Genomic DNA, 19685 nt, shown 5'->3' on the forward strand with positions numbered 1-19685 from the left:
TGTTCTGTTATCCTCCACTATAAAATTATAAAAGCAAGCTGAGGCATAAAGAATAGATTCATATGGAAAATGACCTCAGCATCTTTTCATCCAAAAAGCCACTGATTAGGAAATTCATTCACGAAACAGGAAAAGGTGATTTCAACTCCTTTATCTGTCTTGGGGAATTTGTATAGTGTTACTCTGGAAACAATATATCACTTTAATGTAAAAAATTAAACGAGCATGGAAGTAAGAGAGCAGAGCTAGGTGTAGAGAAGTATGTGTTCTCTGCTCTCTGGCTCTATGCGTGTTTAAATGTTTCACATGACACTGTGAGTACAACGCAAAAGATTGAAACCAGGCTCCAGAGCTCTACGTGCTTAGGATACTCTTTTCTGGGGTGAGAAATACGGATTTGACCCCTCTTGCTGCGAATTCAGCTTTTCTGTACTGCAGGTGAGTGTCTTTGCCCCATCAGTTTATAGACTTAAAGGCAAACCACCAACTCCTGCCCCATGAATCTTGATTCTGTTTTTTTCCGCCAGACAAAGTGTTCAGCACTTTTGGGACAAATCCAGACATAGTTACAGAATGACTTAAAGTCTTTTACTTATGGTAGCTCAAAGGATTGTATTTTTTTTTCTTTTTTCTTTAGTCAAAGCCTTTTTAGAATTCATGGCCCTGAGAGTATTGCATGTGCTGTGAAGACGGCGAGTCTACTTTTGTTACAGCTTGTTACCTAGGGCAAGGCTGAGCTGGGCTTGTCTGCTCAGCTCTGAAAAGCGACACGTGCAACCTGCTCCTTTCTCTTGCAAGCTTTGGCTGGAAGATTTACAGCAGCGCTAGCAATGCTAGGGGAGGATTGTTCATCCATTTATAGCTGGGGTTCAGCCGTGATTTACGTTTGAAGCAGATACTTTAATCCCTTAGTTGCATATGAAGTGCACTCAGACTTACCGCACTTGCTCTTTCCTGAAAGTTCATTTGGGAAAATCATATACATAAATCCATTCATTTATAGCATTTTATATGTTATCAGTTTTGCAGTCTATATCCCAGGACACAGCACTCTAAATCTGAAAATTGGCTGTCCCTTAATCACCAAGGTTGAGGGACTGCATCTTGCTATAGGGGAAAACACACGGCCAACAAAACAAATCCCGCTGACCTCATCCTGTCGTTTTTCTCCTCGACACTCTCAGCAGAGTGCATTCAACATTCCAGCTACAGCACAGCACCTGGTAATGCATCCAGGGTTTGGGACCTGCCTTCTGCTTTATTTCTAAATATCAACTGCGAAATTATATCCCAGGTCCATATTGAGCCTTTCTGCTTGAACTCTCAGAGGCCCAGAAACAGGAATCTCTCTGCAGTACTGGTATTGCCTTCCCAGGTGAAGCCATCTCTCGCTGGCCGGCCTGATCGCTGACGTTACCAGTACCACCAGTTGCAGTTACTCAACTTTGCTCTCACCCTGCATGAGCAGGAGAAGTCGTCGTGGGCACTTCAAATGCAGCTTTCCTCAGCCAGAGGAGGACTCGCGCAGAGACCCCATAGAGTGGCAAGAAGGCCCCTGGAGTCAGAGGGCTGTCCCACCATGCAGTTGTTCAGTGCAGCACATGAACAGCCCCACTCTAATGTCCTCAGTCACCTCGTGGGCAGGTCCACCCATGTTCATGTCTCCTTGAAGCTAAGGGAAAGCTCTGGGCATTCAGGGCTTTTGGTTGTTATTTGCTTTCCTGGCATTTTGTGAACTCTTAAGACATGAGCATATCTAAGTGACAGAGAAGCACATCGCAAAACGATGCAGGCTAAAGCAGTGTCACACAGACTTGAAAACCACCAGGTTTTATGGCTGAAGTGATCTGAACTGGTGCTTGAGAGTGACTAATAAGCACCTAGATAGAGTAGGGTGGAGATATCCCATTGAACACTCCATGGGACAACTGAAGAAGTACTAAAATATATTTCACATTTTTTTGCCATGTATTTTCTGGTTTATTTAACATTTGCTTCTGCCCTAGGTATGATTTGGGTCTGGGGGACAGGCTCAAAGCATCATGAGATCACTAGGGGCTCTTTCCATTGTTGTGGGTAGGCTTTGGTATGGCCCCTTGAGAATCAACACATTGCTCAGCTGCTCCTGCCCATGTGTACTGCAGAAGTAGACTGAGGGCCTCCAGTCAAAAGAGAAAGTGCCTCCAGGTTCCTGCATGCAGAAGACATCAGCCTTGATTATCTGCAGAGGTGTGCTACTCTTCCAAAGCATCTCCCTTGAGCAACATCTATGTCAAAAGTGAGGATGTAAATTCAAATGTATTGAAGCAAACCAGAGTTTATTTAGCATTTATTACCCATTCTGTTGTCATATGCAGCTTCTTCTGTCTCCATTTTCCTCTGGCAAACATAGACCTTTTACTTTTTTATTTTTTTAATAAAATATATAAAACATTGTGCATTGCTATCCATAGGAAAACTGTAGTTTAACAACAAAAAAAAAAAACCAAAGAATAAGGCACATTCCTGTGCAGCATCTTCAAATATATATATATATATATTTAAAACAAAACAAAAAGAAAACCCTTTTCAACCTCTTTGAGGCTGTTAACTTCTCAACAGTCACTGACACATCTCTTATATTACCATAATTTCACTGTTGGAGGTGGGTTGGGTTGTGTTTGACAGGGGCCAGCAAGGAGAATAGACTCAAAAAAAAATAGGATTTTATCCCTGAGGTGTCAGTAAAAAAACAAAATGTTCCCATTGAAAAGGAAGATTAAAAGACAGCCATAAATAACTGAATACACTATGGCAAACATCCAAGCACCGAGATGATTTCACAATAGAAGAATCTCCCTCCCCCTTATCCGCCAGTTCTTAACAAGTCATATTTGCTGTTGGGTTTTAATTAGGTTAATCTCATGGCTTCTGAAGTCACAAGACAATCAGTTGGGATGCACCTCCCCCTCCCTTGTCAAATCATCTTTCCAGATTTGTCATTTTTTCACAATTCTCCCACAGTCCTCAGGAAAGGGAAACCAAAAAATCCTGAATGTTGGAACACCAAAACCTGGATGACTTCTCTCCCCAGCCAAGAGAGGAACACGTGTACCGCAGCATGCCAAATTCCATGTCCCACACGGGAGGATCATAATTGTCACCTTACTGCCTGCTACTAAGAAGTGAAGTTGGCAGTCACCTCTGTTGTAACCAGAAAGTGTCCATGAAGAGGGCTGATAGTAATATGTCAGGGAGAAGGAAACAGGGAAAGCTTTATTGCTGTCCATCCATGCTGCTCCAAGTAGCATGCCTGAAAGGAAAAGAGAAGACACCCACGTAATATTCCTCTTCTCCCTCTCCTCTGTCATGTGTGGAGGAGCCCCAGGGTGCAGGGCAGGATGGTTGGACTCCCCATCGCTTAGTAGTAACGGTTGAGGCTCCTGGTCCCTGGGATGTCCGGCTGGCCATTCATCCAGATCTCCCGGATGATGCGCTCCCGCTCCTCCAGCCGCTGAGCTCGCTCCAGCTCCTCCGCTGAAGTGAAGACGTTCATGTTCAAAGTCCTCTCGAACCTGCGGTGCCTGCGGGCAGACAAGTCTGAAGTGGTGTCTGAATCGTCATCGCTGTCGCTGCTGTCACTGTCGCTCTCCCGCTCCCGAGGAGGTTTTTTCGCAGGGGAGCGCTTGCAGTCAGTTCGGCAGGACACCCTTAGCACCAGGGCTAGCAGGGTCAAGACGAGTCCAATGCACACTCCGGAAACAAAATACAGAGCAGCTCGCTCGGGGTTTTCTGAAAGGAGAAAGGAAATTATTCTTAAGAACAACCCTTAAAAGAACAAAACACACACAGCTCCTTTGTGCAGATACCAGCCACGGTCTCTGGAGGGGCAGAATTTCTAATGGCTGCTTTTACTTCCAAGCCCTCCTTTGCCTCCTCTCCCCAGAGAAATCAGGAAGGGGAATTTAAACGCTGGATGTGCTGCCAAGGCATTTGCCCGCATGCAGAATGTGGGTTCTCTGCAGTTGTGTCTTGGAGTTGTCTGGCAGGGGAAGGAGCAGCCCGCAGAATCAGATGCTAATTCCAGGGGCTGCGCAAGCAGGGTCGGCACCAGGGTGCCGCACGCCCAGCAGCAGCTCAGCGCATCTTGCTGTCACATCCATTATCATCGCACCAGGAATAAAGAAGATTGCAAAGCTTTATGTGCTCCCTGTGCTGTGGCCCAGCTGAAATGGGAAGCCTTGCAGCATAGAAAAATGCATATTATTTATTCATAGGTTTCATTTGCTTATCTAAGGCAAGTGTGCTGGCTTTCTGCCCAGACCACCAAAATGTATACCTGTGCTGGAGTCAGTGCACTAACAGGATGAATCCTGCACAGCCGCATTTCAGAGATGATATAACAAGACTCCAAAGGATCCAGAATGCTTTTTAAACTAGGTCATCTTGTTTATTTACTACCTTTTTTTTTTTAGTTCATGGTGCTACTTAGAAGCATAATTATGATAAATGTTGTTACTGCAGTTCCCTTGGGGTGAACCATCTTGGTTTATAGGTACGCTGAATGGGCAAAGGTGAACCGAGCAGAAGTGTCAAGGCCAGCTCTGTTCCGCTGTGTCTACTGGAAGTCCTGAGTTCAAGGATGGAGTCAGTTCCTCAGATGACTCTTATTCCCTTGAACTCAGTGATTGAGTTGTAACAGTTCCCACCAGCTGAGAGCCTGACATTCGGCCCCAAAAGATATCTGTAACTAAAAGGCTCTGCTCTACCTTCACTGCCCCCCACTGCGCTTTTATAAACTGCCTTCTCCAGCCGATTTCCTTAAAGCAAAGTTTGCAAACAATGAACTGGCAACCATTTGGAGGTATTCAAAACTCAACAGGGCAAGACTCTGCTCTAACTTCAAAGCTGGCTGTAAATTTGAAGTTAGCCAAGTTCTGGGTAGGGCGTTGGACCCAGTGACCCCTGGAGACCCCTTCCAGCCTAAATTATTCTCTGATTCTGCAGTCATAGCCCAAAACACTGACTCGTGTGTGGTTCAAGGCAATGCCTGGGGAAGCTCATGGAACAGTTAGAGGGATGAAACATCTTTGTGCTCTTCACTTCTCTCCTATCAAACAACTCTCAAGAGTGACTGACAAGCCAAGGTGGAGTAAGATGTCATGACAGTCTGAAATTTGGCTAATAAAACATGAGACTTGCTAGAGTTGTAGGTGTGGATAGTATAGAAAAAAAAACAGGCTGAAGAAAGACTCCAAAAAAAAAGAAGGAAGAGAGAACTGCAGCAGATGCATTCAACAAGCCCCAAAAAAAAGAAAGAGGAGAGAAATGCAGCAGTAGCTGGAAAGTCAAGTGAGACCAAAGCCAGAGGTTTTAAAATAAGATATTTTCACAAAAGTGAGACAGCAAAAATCCAGAGGTAAAGGAGAAGATACCAGAGCACGGATGAAGGATGTACCAATGGCTCTTGTAGCAGCGTGGCTGAGTGAAGTCCTGGCTCCAATTACGTTACCGGCAATTCTGAACTCAAGGGCGAGAACTCAAAACAACAGCCCTGCTTGAGCAGTAGCAAAGCCGCTGCCCATCTGATACTATGTGAACAGTAAGGAAGTGGTGTTATTCCAGGGATTCAAAAACCCCAGGAAAAGCAGAATCGTCACCCGATATCACTTTTACTTCCATGTGCAGTATCACTCAGGACTGTAATTGCAAACCTTTCTTTGCAAGTAGGCCTAAGAGGACGGATAGAGTGTGGGAGCGTGGGAAGAACAAATGAGCAGGACTGATCTGTTTGTCCTGGAAGATGCTTGGTCCAGCCTGCCTCCGCTCCGCCTGGCTCACAGGATGCCAGGCACAGTTCCCCAAGCACCACGTTCCTGCACACACATGGGCTTGATTTTGTTGCATTAGTTCCACTGCTCACTCTTTTAAAGCAGCTCATAAAAAAACATAGAGTGGAGCCTGAGACACAGACATATGGTTTTCTCTTCCCCCATTTTTGCCATGTCCTGCTTTGCCTTTCTCCTCTGCACTCCTTTTTCCATGCTACTGCATCCAGCTCATGAGCAAGCTGCACCTTGATTGCTACTTAAGCAACCATTTTTCAGCCCCTGCTTCTGCCTGAATGTATAGCCCTTCATGCAGCACGATGGCTGTAATTGAATCTTTGGGCTCCAGTGGCATTTATGAGCTCCTACAGCTACTCTGTCAACATCTGAGACACTGTCTGGACTTCCTCAGTGAGCTGTAACCCTGTGTTCAACTGCAGTCTTGACATTTATCATACATACAATCCACTTGCACAGCAACATCTCTTTTTTTTTTTCACAGCAGAAAAAGCGACTTAAGCTAAAAACCACGGGCTCTGCTTTTTCTCAGTTGAAGTAACCAAGTCAGTGATAGCCTAGATTTGAGGGTTTAGCAGTTGATTTGTGATTTTGAGAGCCTCCCTTGCTGCATGTTCTACTTGCAAAGACCAAGAAGGGGCATCCTCTTCAGCAAATGGATCCTCAGCATCTTCCAAAAATTTGAAGGTGGCTCAGATTCATCATACCAACAGTGAGGCTCCTCAAAACACTCATTATATTTGGAAAAAAAAAAAACCTCTTTAACAATGTATGGACATCAGTAGCCAGAGTTAGCACAATTTTGAGTACACCTATTAACACATGGATTTTGACCAGTATTGCTGCTTCTTCCGCTGCTGTGGATGACAGCTCAGAGCTATGTTTTTCTCCTAAACTTGTAGCATGACCCAGTTGCTGTCAATCTCTTTAGCTGGAATTACCTTTTCTCTTCCTGGCATTTCTCTTTCCAGACCAAAAGCATTGTTGAAAATGTCACTGATTCAAGCCTGAATTTAATCCATGCAGACAAAAGATACATGGTCTTTATAACCCTCTACACAAAAGCCACCATTTTCTAGGCGCTCAAACTGGCCAAAAATTAGAAACACATTTTATTTTGTTTTTCCAACCAAACCAGCAGCAATTACGGAGCCTGTTTCCTGAGGGCTAACAATCTGCTGGGAGCATCGGCCCAGACTGCCATTAATTCCCCAGGAAATGCCCCAGGCCAAGGTTGTTATTGCTATTATAATAAATTGTTTCAATAAATAAAAAACAATCTAGGCATTAATGCTGCTGGCTTCCTGTGATGGCTTCATGCATTCAGAAACCTCAGTGGGGAGGAAAATTTCAGAGGCCCCCAGTAAAAGGGTCGACATTAAGCACGGCCAGACGAACAGTAGGAGCAATATCTTCCAGGGAATTTACAGTTAGCTCCACAGGCTGCCAAAATCCCCTGGTAGAACAGAGGAAGCTCTCCAGGAGCCCCTTATTAATAAGGCTCAGGCCAAGCGGTCTAAAAATTGGAATGATCTTCCCCGGGTTGTTTTTTGGAAACCCCTTGTTAATAACTTGGCAGCAAAGCTTTGCTTGTGGAAGAAGAATAAAACAGGGATTTGTGGAGGTTTCCCTCCAACCGCTTCAGCCTGAATGCAACAACAAAACTGGAGTAAGTCCCTTGTCCAAAGGGAGGCATTGGAAGTGCTCTGATACAATTTGAACATTTAATATTTATATAGCCACAGGGGACAGTTCGGGTCTTGCTGGTAGACTGTGACTACAAAGACAGTGACAGTTGTCACTGAGACTGGTGAAGTCTTTCAAAACACTCAGGTTTTGTAATAGGCCCATGACAAATAACAGAAATGAGGTTTGCAGGTAAAGATTGCATATAATTAAAAACCTAATTCTATGAAGAAAATCAGCTTTCAAATGAAGGGCATCCTTAAGTCTTTTGCAGGACCATGCTCTGAATGAGATTTACTTGTTTGATCAGCAGATAAATTCACTCCTCATTGACATAGTTCACTCCTTCTTCCTAATTCTGAAGAAATGTTGTTTTCAAGGTTCTGCAAGCTAGGATAAGACTAACACCTCACTGGCTTTGATACTATTAGACCACGATGATAGTTGCAAACTGATTTGATGGTGAAAACCAACAGTCCTACAAAGAGGCTTTGCTACCTGCTGTGCTATGATTTTTCACTCCTCAGTTGTCAATAGGAACATTCCCAACTTTTGTATGGGGAGATCAGTCAAAAAGAGAGTGGAAATGAGGGAAGAGGCTTTTGCTAATACTGGCACTTCTCCCCTCTGTGCACTGCAAGGCTGTGCGTGTGTGAGTGACCGAGCCTGAAGACCCTTCATCTGCAGCTGCCCACCCAAACCTCCAATTTTGTGCAGACAATGTGCACAGAGGGGATCCCACTGATTTGTGGATGCTCTCCTCAGGCTAAAAGACACCCCACTACGAGGAGGTAGGAAAAGAAGTAGAGTGGATCATCCTTTCAAGCACAAAATGTACCCATGAAATCCCAAGTGCCCATAGCTTCTTTTTCCTGGAGTGGCTCTGAGGATATACATCACCCTCTGCCCCAACAGAAAAAAACATCTTTGTATGTTGCCCCCGCCTATTTACAATTTTCTCTTGCAAAGTCCTGTTTTGAGCCAACTCATCAGCACAGGGAAGCCCTGTATACAGCACTTTCAGTCTGCAGAGTTTACCTGAGAGACATTTTCAGTGTTTTGAAACAGAGCTTCCCTTTGGTACCAAGGCTGTGGTCAGGAGCGGTGGGAAGATGTGTGAACCGTCACCAGCCCTCCCAGCTCACCCAATACCCTGCCTCTCCTGAGCCACTATAATGGCTCCTCTATGAATATCAACAGCTGTGGTGGCTTAAGCAGCCTTCAGGGCCCCAAACTCAAGCAAGCACAAAAATTTCCAACTGTTCTGCTGCTCAAAATCTGCAATATGAAGAGGGATGGCTTTGCAGTGCTCTAGCTTTATGCAAATTATATTTGTTCTCTGTGACACAGCTTGTCTTTGAACTCATAATCTAAAACCTCTCCTCATTCACATATAACAGAATAAATCATGCCAAATCCATCCTTTCTGCTAAAAGCAGAGGGCTAAATTACATGCAGCAGATAAAGATGGTTTAGGGCATCTGCTGTTTCAATCCATGGGGCAGCCATCCACTATTTTTGTAATAAATAACAAACTGAACATATATATCACTGAGACTAAAACCCATCTAACAGCCATGGTTAAGTGGACTGGAAAATATGAGCAACAAGGTCCTGAACTCATCACTGGAAACCAAAGTTGCAAGGTCTGAGTTTTACCTATTCGACATCCAGTGGATGTGAATACATCACAAGGATACCACATCATGAGAGGGCAAGCAAATCCCACAGCAACAAGAGAGTTAAAATCATCCTTATTTATTTTTTGCGGTACAGTAAAATCTAGAGGCTCGTGCCAAGATTGACACCTCGTGAAGGGGCTGAATCGGGGCCTTGTGTCCTACAAAATGAATGCAGGGTCAAAGAGTTCTGCTGTGGTCAATGGAAGTAAAGTCCATGGGGGATCAGCAGCCACTCTGAACCATAGTCCCTGCTATCCCTGACCATAAATCCTACAACCTTCTGCTACCAGTTACTCTTCAGATGGGGAAAATAATATTAACAGCATTTTATTTCATAGTAAGGTTGGGAATGCAGGTATTTTCATGTTAAAAAAATGGCAGCTGTAAGTAAAAGGTGGGGAGAAGTGTGATAGAAGATTCCTTTAAAGTTTGCTTTTCCTAATCTTTCCTTAGAAAAGCCCGTGCAAGAAGAAATATATCCTACTCAGCTATCTTTTGTGGAGAACACTACTAATTCCTCTTAAGCTGCCTGCTTCTTAAAGGTGTCCCAAAAAGATGGATCCTGATGCCACCACTGGACATGCAGAAGGGCAGAACTTTGGATTCATAATTCATGGTCCTTTTAGAAGGATTCTCCATGAAATGTGCAGACTAATCTACTCAGTGATTCCAAAATGTAAAGCCTAAGTTAGTTGCTTCAAATCCAAATACTTGTCTGTAGTAGCATGGTGGTCTCTTAGCAAGAGCAAGAGCATGGCACCAAGAATGTGTCAGTATTTAATGAATTAGCAAGACTGAACGGCACACAGACATGAAAAACTAGCTCACAAATATTGGAGTTTTAGTTACACAGACCTCAGTGTTTCAGAACAGCATAACTGCATTACAGTGGTGCTAGCAGACTGGCTGCAGTACACAGAATTATTACCAGAATGTAGTAAAAGAGCAACACAGTAATATCACCAGAAAGGTAATATTACTTGGTACTAAGCATTGTGAGGTAATAAGGATACAAACCTTTCACCAAAAAACTGGAGAACACTCATAGAAAAAAAAAAGTGACCACAAAGAGTATGTCCAACCTCAGGAGGCTAGTTACACAGAAACCAGGGCCTTCCTTCTGGGGAAAACAGCAGAGATTGGCCTAAAATATGCTGAATTAGTGCATCTGATGCCTTTCAGCCAGCATTCCTCCTTTCTTTGGGTTAGGTCCTCCAAGTAGGCAATCCCTACTGCTGACAACGTACCTCATGCAGCTGTGGGATGGGAAATATTTGCACTATATCACCTGCCTGCACTGTACTTTTTGCTACCAATGATATTGACCCAAGCACTCAGCAGGGTACACAATCTGTATTTCAACTTTTAAAGTTAATCTTATTAGAAGACTGCTCGTCTGCTAATTGAAAGATACACGTGGGTGAAAGATAAACTGTGATCCAAGGAAATCTTACTCTAAACTAGATTTAAATATGCAATTAAGCAGACTGTCAAGTTACTTCATCTTCACACTTCTACTGAAGATAAGCCAAATTCTGTTAAGCAGGGTAATGATCTGAGTGCTGCTTATTTTCCAAATTATAAGACAACAAGCTTGCCTCTCTAATGAGCCAGGCTTTGATCTCCAGGAAAATGGAGCATTAGGAATAATACCACATGTAAGATTACATTGTATTTAACTCCAGATGAGAATAAATCCAGGGGAAAGCACAGCACAATAAACCATGTTATATAGTGGTCAGATTTTGCAAGGGAGAATTTGCTGAGAGACGAACGAAAAACATAAACAGTTCAAAGAGGCAGATTTAGCCCGAGGTGACTGAAATGTAGGCTCAATTGAGGGTCTACAAAGAGCTTGTGAGAGCCCAGAGAGATGGCAGCCGCAAGACCTACCTGTGATAAAAGCGTATGCTGCTAGGATGTTGCTGAGCAGTGCCATCTCCGTGCTAACGCCCACAGGCTCCATGCTGCTGTTGAGTGCTGGTGGTTGTGTCTCATCCACAGGAAGCAGGAAGGGGGTGTTGTCTAGAGGGTAGAAGGTGGCCGATCTCCCTTTCTTCTTCTCTGCTTTGAAAGAGAAAGGGAATGAGGAATGAGGCATGTGTCCAGCCCTACCCTGCGCTATCCCCACCAGGTCAGCATCTGCGTTCAGGAATCTAGAGTTGCTCAACAGCACGCCACCCAAATTTGCCCCTTTTTCGGGGACAACTAAACCTTCTCAGGTAGCTTCAGCTGAGCACATACCCTGTCTGCATTCAGGCAGCATCTTCTCTCCCCGTCTCCTGCTCTTTCATGTCGCCACTTAGACACACCTACCTACGCTACAGCAAATATATAATCAGGTTTCTTTTCTCTTATGTAAATCAAAGGAGCCTTTATCAACAGTGGGTTCAGCTAAGCTTGTAATAAGGACTGGAAAACACAGGCAGAGCCAGCAACTCTCTGCCGGTGTCGTGCTGTAGTGACCCATCCACACCTGGCAAACAGACGGGCTTTCTCTCCAGCCTTCGCGGGGAAAGGCGGACCTGAGTTTATGACTTCCTTTAGAAGCCCGCTCGTATTGTGTTTCACCCAGACACCATTTCCCCTTTGGAGAGGTGAGTGAGCATGGGTTAATGATTTGATTTTATTTGTTGAAGAGTGGAGCTAAGGAGGCAGCTAATTCCAGGAGGCTCAAAGAGACCCTTTCAGACCTTATCAGCTCACTGCTGAGTGCTCCCTGCACCTTGATCTGCCGGCAGACACCCCCACTACTCACAAAAAACTAATTGTCTGAAAAAGTCGGTGCACAGGATCCAGCTCCATCACCCATGTGATTGTTTAACTGTAGCTATTACAGATTACAGTTTTTCAGGCTCCTTTCCCTGGGTATCTGGTTCTGGCCAGAAGCAAGTAGTGCACCGTAAAATCACAGGCTTGGACCTGGCTTCCACTTATCTGTAGGTATCAAATTCAGGAAACTGGCAGGTCCATCTCCAATAATGCCATCAGTGCCATGCAAGCAAAGGCACTCAGAGAGCAGCCACAATGCCAGATGGTCTGTGTTCATCGGCTGCCTGTTCCATCTCCTTTCCCTGCAAACTCCGCAACGTGAGACATCACGTTCAGCTTCCTGCTCCGCGTGCCAGGAAGCGGCTCAGCCCAGGGAAGCAGTAACAGAAATTGAGGAGTGTCAAAGAGAACAGGTAATACTGGATAGAGAGGGACTGAGTGCATGAATATGCGTGCAGCAATGCCAACTCCTAATCTGTCTTGGAGGAGAAGCAGCCAGGATGGATGTCCCAGTGTCGCTGCAAGGCATCAGCTCCAAGGAATGCGGGCACAGTTGTCTTTGCCACTGAATAGCTGCATGGCCTTGGGAAAGCCACACGTTACAAGCTACCAAGGTGTTAATGACTGGCCCTCAAGCAGAGTTTTCAAACATGGGTACCTGAGTGGCAGATCCAAAAGAGAAAAGTATCCCAAGAGTCTCCTGCTTTAGGAGAACAGAGAAAATCAGTTGTACAACTGGAGGCACTGGGGCACAGAGGGGCAAGGGCACATTCGGCAGGAAATCAATAGCAAAGCTTTGGAAAATCTTTTCATTCCGATGTAGGCAAAGAAATACCAGCGCACCCTCAGATCTTTCTTTTTTTCCTCCCTGTCCAGTAAATCTATGTCCATACAAGTGGTTGGATTTTTCTCTGCCATTGTTCCTGCAAAGAAATCCTTGGAAGTGGGGGGAATTTTTCATTTCTAAAAACTGAACCACTGCCCTCCTGAAGATGTCCTGGATACTTCAGAGCATCTCAAGTAGCACTACGCATCTAAACTGAGGCAGTTGAATTCTGCCATTTGTTGACAGATCCTAGTCATTCAGCTCTCCCTGTAGCAGACACTTAAAGCTTGATGTATTTGCTCATAACACAGACGTCTAAGACACCCCAGAGTCAGCAGGACACCCACAGAGAGATGGCAGGTATGAGAAGGGATATAGGGAAAACTCTTACTCTTCTAGGGCAGCATCTAGAAGCCAAGTGAAGACCTCAGGTCATCTCAAAAGACACATTTATATAGGGGTAATTGAATCCTTCCCAGGATGTCTGCATACTGAGGCTGGCTCTGAACCAGTGAATCTAAAATCCCTTTACAATCAATGAAAATTAAGGGCACCACCAGGTTATAACCTCATATATATTCCATACCCATATATCTCATCATAAAGAGGACTGCTGGGTTAGGTTGCTCCAGGTTCCTGCTAGGTCTTTGAGAGTTTTCTACAACTCTCCATTAAAGTCCACTTAACTTGGCTGGACTGCAGCTGCACAGAGCTGGTAGGACATGAACCCGGGGCCTCTGCGCCACGCTTGCTCACATGTCCAGTTCTGGGTTAGTGACAACCCACCCGCCCCTCACTGTTGATACATTCACAGGACCTCACTAGGACTAAGGTTTCAATCATACTCGCAGTGGGGACTTCCCTGTGTGCACGTGCTACATCAGCCAGGAAAGCCTCAGATGGACAGCAGTTCTGCTGGGGTTTGGACATCCCTTGTAAACCATGCTGTGCAATAATAGTGTCTTTTAGGAGAGACAGTAAGGCATAACTCCTCTCATGTGAGATGCAAGAAGAATATTTTTTTTTCTTCTTACTTAGCCAAAAAACAGATGCAATCAAACGAGTTTTTTAAATGAATACTCGTCTGCATACACTATACTCTGGCAAAGAGCACCACGAAACCACAAAACTGGTTTTGTCATCTGCAGGATTGTACAAGCATAGACAGGGAAAAGAGAAAATGACTGGAGTTATGCAGGAGGGAAAAAAAACAAACAAACATAATTTCACAAGGGCCATGTGTTGCTACGCTATGCAGTTCCCTGGTCTGCCATTCATTGCAGGATCGTACTAAAAGACATCCCCTTTCCTCCTTGCTAGCTTTGAAGACCTTGTCTATGCCTCATCACCTCACCTACTACTGATTTTCTCTTCACCATCCTTTCTTAGCTGTTCCCTCTGACTTTACACGAAAGTTGAGTAAAATTATTTCACCTAGCAGTAAATTTGCCCAACAATCCAGTTTTAGGATAGGAGACGTTACTCGTGATGCCAGCCTGAATTCAGCAAATAGTTCAATAAAATAAATAAAATGGGAAGCGAGATTATAGAAATGTCCAAATATTTCCTTTTGCTATTTTTGAAACATTCTTTTAGCTTTTAATTTCAAAATGACATCTTTGTTTGAAAAGTGGTGCATATTTTAAAAATGAATGAAAAAATAAAAGGTGTCACTTGTAGAAGTTAAATGTTTAGATTGATGAAAATTATTTCAGCTTTTTGTGTTGTTCTTGCTAAAAAGAATCACCAGGATCATAAAATTTATTTCAGGCTAACTCAAAATTATTTTCCTAGACAATTTTTCAGTAAAGCCTCCAAAATGACAAATCTGTTATTGGCAACTCTAAATTATCTGTGAATTTTTTATCCAGGCTGTGGATTAACTTTGCCAGGAGTGTAGATAGAGACAAGGTAGCTCTGCCCATAGCCACCCTAGAGCTGAATCTTTGGGAGCACAGAGTAGGAATCTCAGGAGTTAAGTCATATACCATCTCCTGCGTGTTGGGAAACACAATAGAAAACTACCGACAAACCCAATACGTGCTCACCTGTGCTTTTCCTTTATTTGTATACCATCCCTTCCTCCTACTCACCTATCCCTACAGACAGCTAAGATTTTACTTCATTCACATCTCAACTTTGCATTTTATGAAAATAGCATCATATTTCAAAGTTCAGTTGAAAACTTCTCTGTCCCCAGTGAGGCAGATCTACTGTCTCTGCCTTGTTTTTTTTCTTTGCTGCTGTATGAGACAGGTCTGCAAAGTATTTCTGTGATGGGTTTTGACACACACGGCCATGACTGCTATTTCAAGAAACTCAGTGTGAGCTTCACAGTTCACTTTAGTCCACCGCTGGTCATGCCTTGAAGCTTCTCTTTCTGACGGTGACATGGAAGGGATTTGGGAACAATACAGAAACCCAGACAAGGGGTGTTAGAAGGGAACAGTTACCACAACACAATCAGGTTTGGGCTAACGTCACAATAGTCATAGCTACCTGGGAGAGCACGCCCTATGTTGGAAGGAGAGACATCAGAAAGGAACACGTCATCCCCTATAACATTGGGATCAAGTGCTCTTGGCCGCAGTGGAAAATGTGGCTTCTGAAATCCGTGGTAATTGGTTGGTCTTGGCTGGGTTTCATGCAGAAGCTTCTTGGGAACTGAAAGAGAGGAGTAAGAAGAGCACAGTTGTTAGAGTGAGTTATTTCAGCTGGTCAGAATGAGAATTATCTCATTATGCTATGGGCTCAGCTGGTACTTAATTATACCATGTGCAGACCAAACAGACACTCATTTACCACTGTGATGAATGCTCTCCAAATGCCAGCACAGAGACATTCAATGAAAGAACGCTGGGAACTACAAAGTGATTAAGATATTGTTTATTTGTAAGTAAGCTTTGAGACTAGACTAAGGGTTAGATTCAGACAGCTCATTTAGACACCATCTTAGAAAACGAAATGCCTGGTAAGCCAGGCTTTGACCTCAGCCTTAAGCTTGAGAGCACTCCAGCTAAACACCCCTGATCCTACCATGATAGCAGGCTGTGCAAGATGCCCCGTAACAATGTCTATAGGGTATGCCTGAATCGCTGCCTCTCTCCAGCCAAGTTTCTGGCTCAAGACTGCACATCAGAAGTTTCTGTCCACTCAGGATTCACAAAACCAGACTCTGGAGGATGCTGCTCATGTGAAACCATAAAGCTTAAATGATCCACCACAGAAGTAAGAAACCCTGTATGTAAGAAACTCTCCCCACTCTATGAGATCCAAAATACTTTAACTAAGCTGGGAAAGGTCCATTCTCCATTCCCACCATCCTGAGAAGGAGGGTGAGGACTCAGCTAATCCCTGCTGCTCTCCGTATTTTGTCAGCCATAGCACCAGCAATATGCAGGTGAGGTAGGTTAATATGTGACAGTTGTGTCAGTACATCCACGGTCTTTTCTTTGGACCAAAGCATGCCTTAGGAAGAAGAGTATTTTCTCCTCCTTGATGTTGCAAGGCCAGCTCTTCAGCTGTATATCCAGGTAAATAAATCAAAGTTAGCGTAGCTACCTTGGTGTACGCCCACTGAAGGTGAATCCACACAGTAAATTCACTAATTTGCCCTGTAGGGACAAAGCAGCATGTCATTTATAGAGCTGAACCAGTTCTCTGCCTCAGCCATGGCCAACACCTGAGGCTATTTTAGAGCAAAGTGCTTTTCCATACAAAGAGAAGAAATGCATATACAAGCCGTTCTGCTCAGAAATTAGAGAATAGAGTGATGCAAGACAAAAATAAAGAAATTAAAATTTCCAGAGGAGAAAGATATATTTTTCCCATCAGTGACCGTATACTCATATATACACAAAAGCACCATTTTGTCCCTGCAGACAGCCAAGACTTCATTGTGTTAATGACACAGACCACTGAGAAGTAGGCACAAGTTCATTAGACCCACAGAAACCCCAAGACAAGATTTCTGAGATGCTCAGCTCTCATTTCTCCAAGTCTAACGGCAACTGCCTCTCCTGTCTCAAGCAGGCTGCCACCTCCTCGTGCCTCCGTTTCCCCACTGCTCTGTTGCCGATCGGGCTATCTCTCATCTCCACTCTTCACAGGGGCGTGAAGCAGCGTAATTAAAAATGCAAAGCACTTTGAGATGCTTGGCACAAGCATGAAGGAGGACTTGGAAAGAGTGCAACCCTGGAACAGAAAGAAAATTCCTGCCTGCCCCCTGCAGCTAATCAGCTGCCAAGCTGGAGCATGAGATTTAATCACGCCCATTTAATTTTCCTGCACAAATACAAATATTACTGGTGGGGGAAGTGATCCAACCACCTTGTTTACATTGTGTTTGACTTACTGTCTTTGCTGAGGCAAAGAAAATTGTAACTATATTTACTGACTGACCTCCTATACTAGGCTGCCAAGATATCGGTACTGAAGTTCTTGCATTATTAGTAGAGTCATGCTAGGTCAGGAAACAGACATAAAACCCCACAGTTTCTGAATATCAAAGAGCTGGCACAGCAATTTCTAGTGAAAGCTGCATTGGCAACTGTCCTCGGATGGGAAGGCAGCAAAAGAAACACATCTCCTGTCAGGAACTAGACAGAAGCAAAAGGGATACCTGTGCCAGAGAAATCTCAGAAAGTCTGGGGAGGAGGTGGGTAGAAAACAGAGATTATCCTGCAAATTATGCAGTCAGGGAGAATTGCAAGTCTGGGTACCTAATTTGAGGCACCCAAAGGTACCCGAAATTCAGAGGGCATAGGGCTCAGCACCCTCCAAAAATAAAGACACTTTTTGCCACGTCTCAGGCTGAGAACTAGAAAGGCATTCAAAATACATGAGTCAGTTTTCCCTTGCACACTTTTCATCCAAACTGCACCCCAGTTGTTGTGCCACCCCTGTTGATATGCCTCCAATGAAGAAAATGAAACAAAAGGAACACAGGAACACGTTTTTAGCAGATTCAGGCTAATCTTTCATGTTTCAGTCTGGCTCTTCTTCATAAACATCTCCTTTCACCTCCCAGTATTCACAGCCATCTCTGGGTTACAATACAGACTGGGTGGACCTGCATCTTTCTTTGAAAAGGTGACACAGCAGCCACTTAAACATTTGAGCCAAATGAGGGGAAGAAACATCATATTTTCCTAAGTGCACCCAGGGAACAGAGCCATGGCTTTCCCATCTCCGCATCTGTGCCACCACTGCTATGAATGCTACCTACGGAACCAGGACAGGAGTCAGGGTAAAGCTACATCAATCAGGAACTGGTCAACAGCATCCCAAGGAAGAGTGGAGATGGGGAAGTATTCAGGGGGAAGCATTCATACAGACCTGTTATTGTCCCAGCACCTTAATGGGGAGAGTACTCCTGTTATCCCTTTGGGATGGCTGAGGAAGTCAGATGACTACCAAGTAGGCATTTGGTGCCTAAAAAAGCAGGTGGGTATGAAGAGACAATCCCAAAAGCAGGCATGTGCTTAACATCTGTGATTAGCGTGCACTTTGGTACTTTAAAAAATCCTTGTCTTCATTTCAGCAGCTAAATGCCTTTAAAACTCTGGAAGCAACTTAGTGCAACACAGGATGTCTACTGCACATGAACCTAGGACTTTTCTGTTTCAAGGGACCATTTTTCTCTGTGGACTCCTTAAACATCTTGAGGACATTTTGCTAGGAAGGGCCTGTCTTGGCAAAGAGTAAACAAAGTGACAGCACGCAGAAAGCCTGTTCTTTTTCTAGTTTATATGATGCTAAACCAATACACAGCTTAGATATAGCTTGATTTAGAAAGGCAGTAAAATGGAAAGACTTTCTCAAATGCAAAATACCTCACAATTTCAAGTTAGCTTCTGTGTGGCAGCCAACTCCACAAAAAAAAAAAAAAGATTAAACATCTGGTTCCTTTGAAATACCCTCCTTAAATTCTCCAGAGGGGAGTGCATCTGACACAAAACATGGCATGAACTGAACCAAGGTGTCAAAAGCTATTTATGATTAAAACCACCAGAAAAAAAGTACCTAGGATTTTATTCTTATCTCAGCATTAAGCACAGAAGTCCTGGCAGGGAAGGGCTGGCACTTGGCCTGCTCCATTCAATCAAGCGGAGAAGTTAAAGCAACTCAGTCAGCAGAACAAGTGATGTATGTGAACAAGAGTGGAAGAAACAGAGCCTTCAGTCGAAGTGTTAACAAGCCTGACAGTCAGGAGCCCCGCACCTTAAAAAGCACATGAGAAATGAGCTGGGATCATCTGGAAAAGAGGAGATGACTTGTTCTGGGGACCTCTGGGGACCTTTGGTCTCTCAGGAGGCAGCAGTCAGCATTGATATGTGGGTATTTATCCAAATGGTAAAATTATCCAGGAACTTGGGCTGAGCAGCTGAACAGCACAGGCAGAGGTGTAACTTTCAGGCTGGCAAGCCGTGCTCTGCCACCCACCTCAGGGTCCAATTCAGGCATCACCGCATGGACCCCACATGAGACAGGTCTCGTTCTGGAGAGCAAAGCGTCACCATCACTGTGACACTCTGTGAAGGCACCTGCAGAAGGTGGTTCTAGGTTACAAACCTGCAAGGGACCTCTTGGATCAGCAGATTCACCTCTCTGCCGTTACAGGCTTTCAAGGCTTTATAAAATCTCTCTGCAACTGTTTAAAAAGCAATCCCGGCTACCAGCTCCCACTGCTCATACATCTGAACAAACATCATGCTAGCAATAACTTATAGCAGTACCCAAGACCAGCATCCTATTTGCAATGAACTAATGGTATCAATCCCACAACAAAACCTCACCACTGCTGCCTGCCAGCTTCCCCCTTTGCGGGGCAAAGGAAAGTCAAAGCTGGAGTGTGCAGAGCAGATGCATCCGATTCAGCGACAAGCAACCAGC

General features: G+C 44.3%; 1 protein-coding gene across 4 annotated transcripts in view; it reads right to left on the reverse strand.

Moving 5' to 3' along the window:
• Positions 1 to 2299: 2299 nt before the first annotated feature.
• Positions 2300 to 19685, reverse strand: part of EVA1A (eva-1 homolog A, regulator of programmed cell death) — a 209406-nt gene continuing 192020 nt past the window's right edge. For 3 of the 4 annotated variants that reach the window (XM_086745805.1, XM_086745808.1, XM_086745807.1), the window contains 3 exons: positions 15291 to 15455; positions 11087 to 11260; positions 2300 to 3771 (listed from right to left, as the gene is read on the reverse strand). In XM_086745805.1, the coding sequence (XP_086601931.1) occupies positions 3401 to 3771; positions 11087 to 11260; positions 15291 to 15455 (710 nt within the window). In that variant the 3' untranslated portion in view covers positions 2300 to 3400. The remainder of the gene's footprint in view (positions 3772 to 11086; positions 11261 to 15290; positions 15456 to 19685) is intronic. The other variant, XM_086745806.1, reaches the window with a different exon arrangement.

This window comes from Chlamydotis macqueenii, chromosome 3, assembly GCF_036417535.1.
Source record: "Chlamydotis macqueenii isolate bChlMac1 chromosome 3, bChlMac1.mat, whole genome shotgun sequence".
Lineage (NCBI taxonomy): Eukaryota > Metazoa > Chordata > Aves > Otidiformes > Otididae > Chlamydotis > Chlamydotis macqueenii.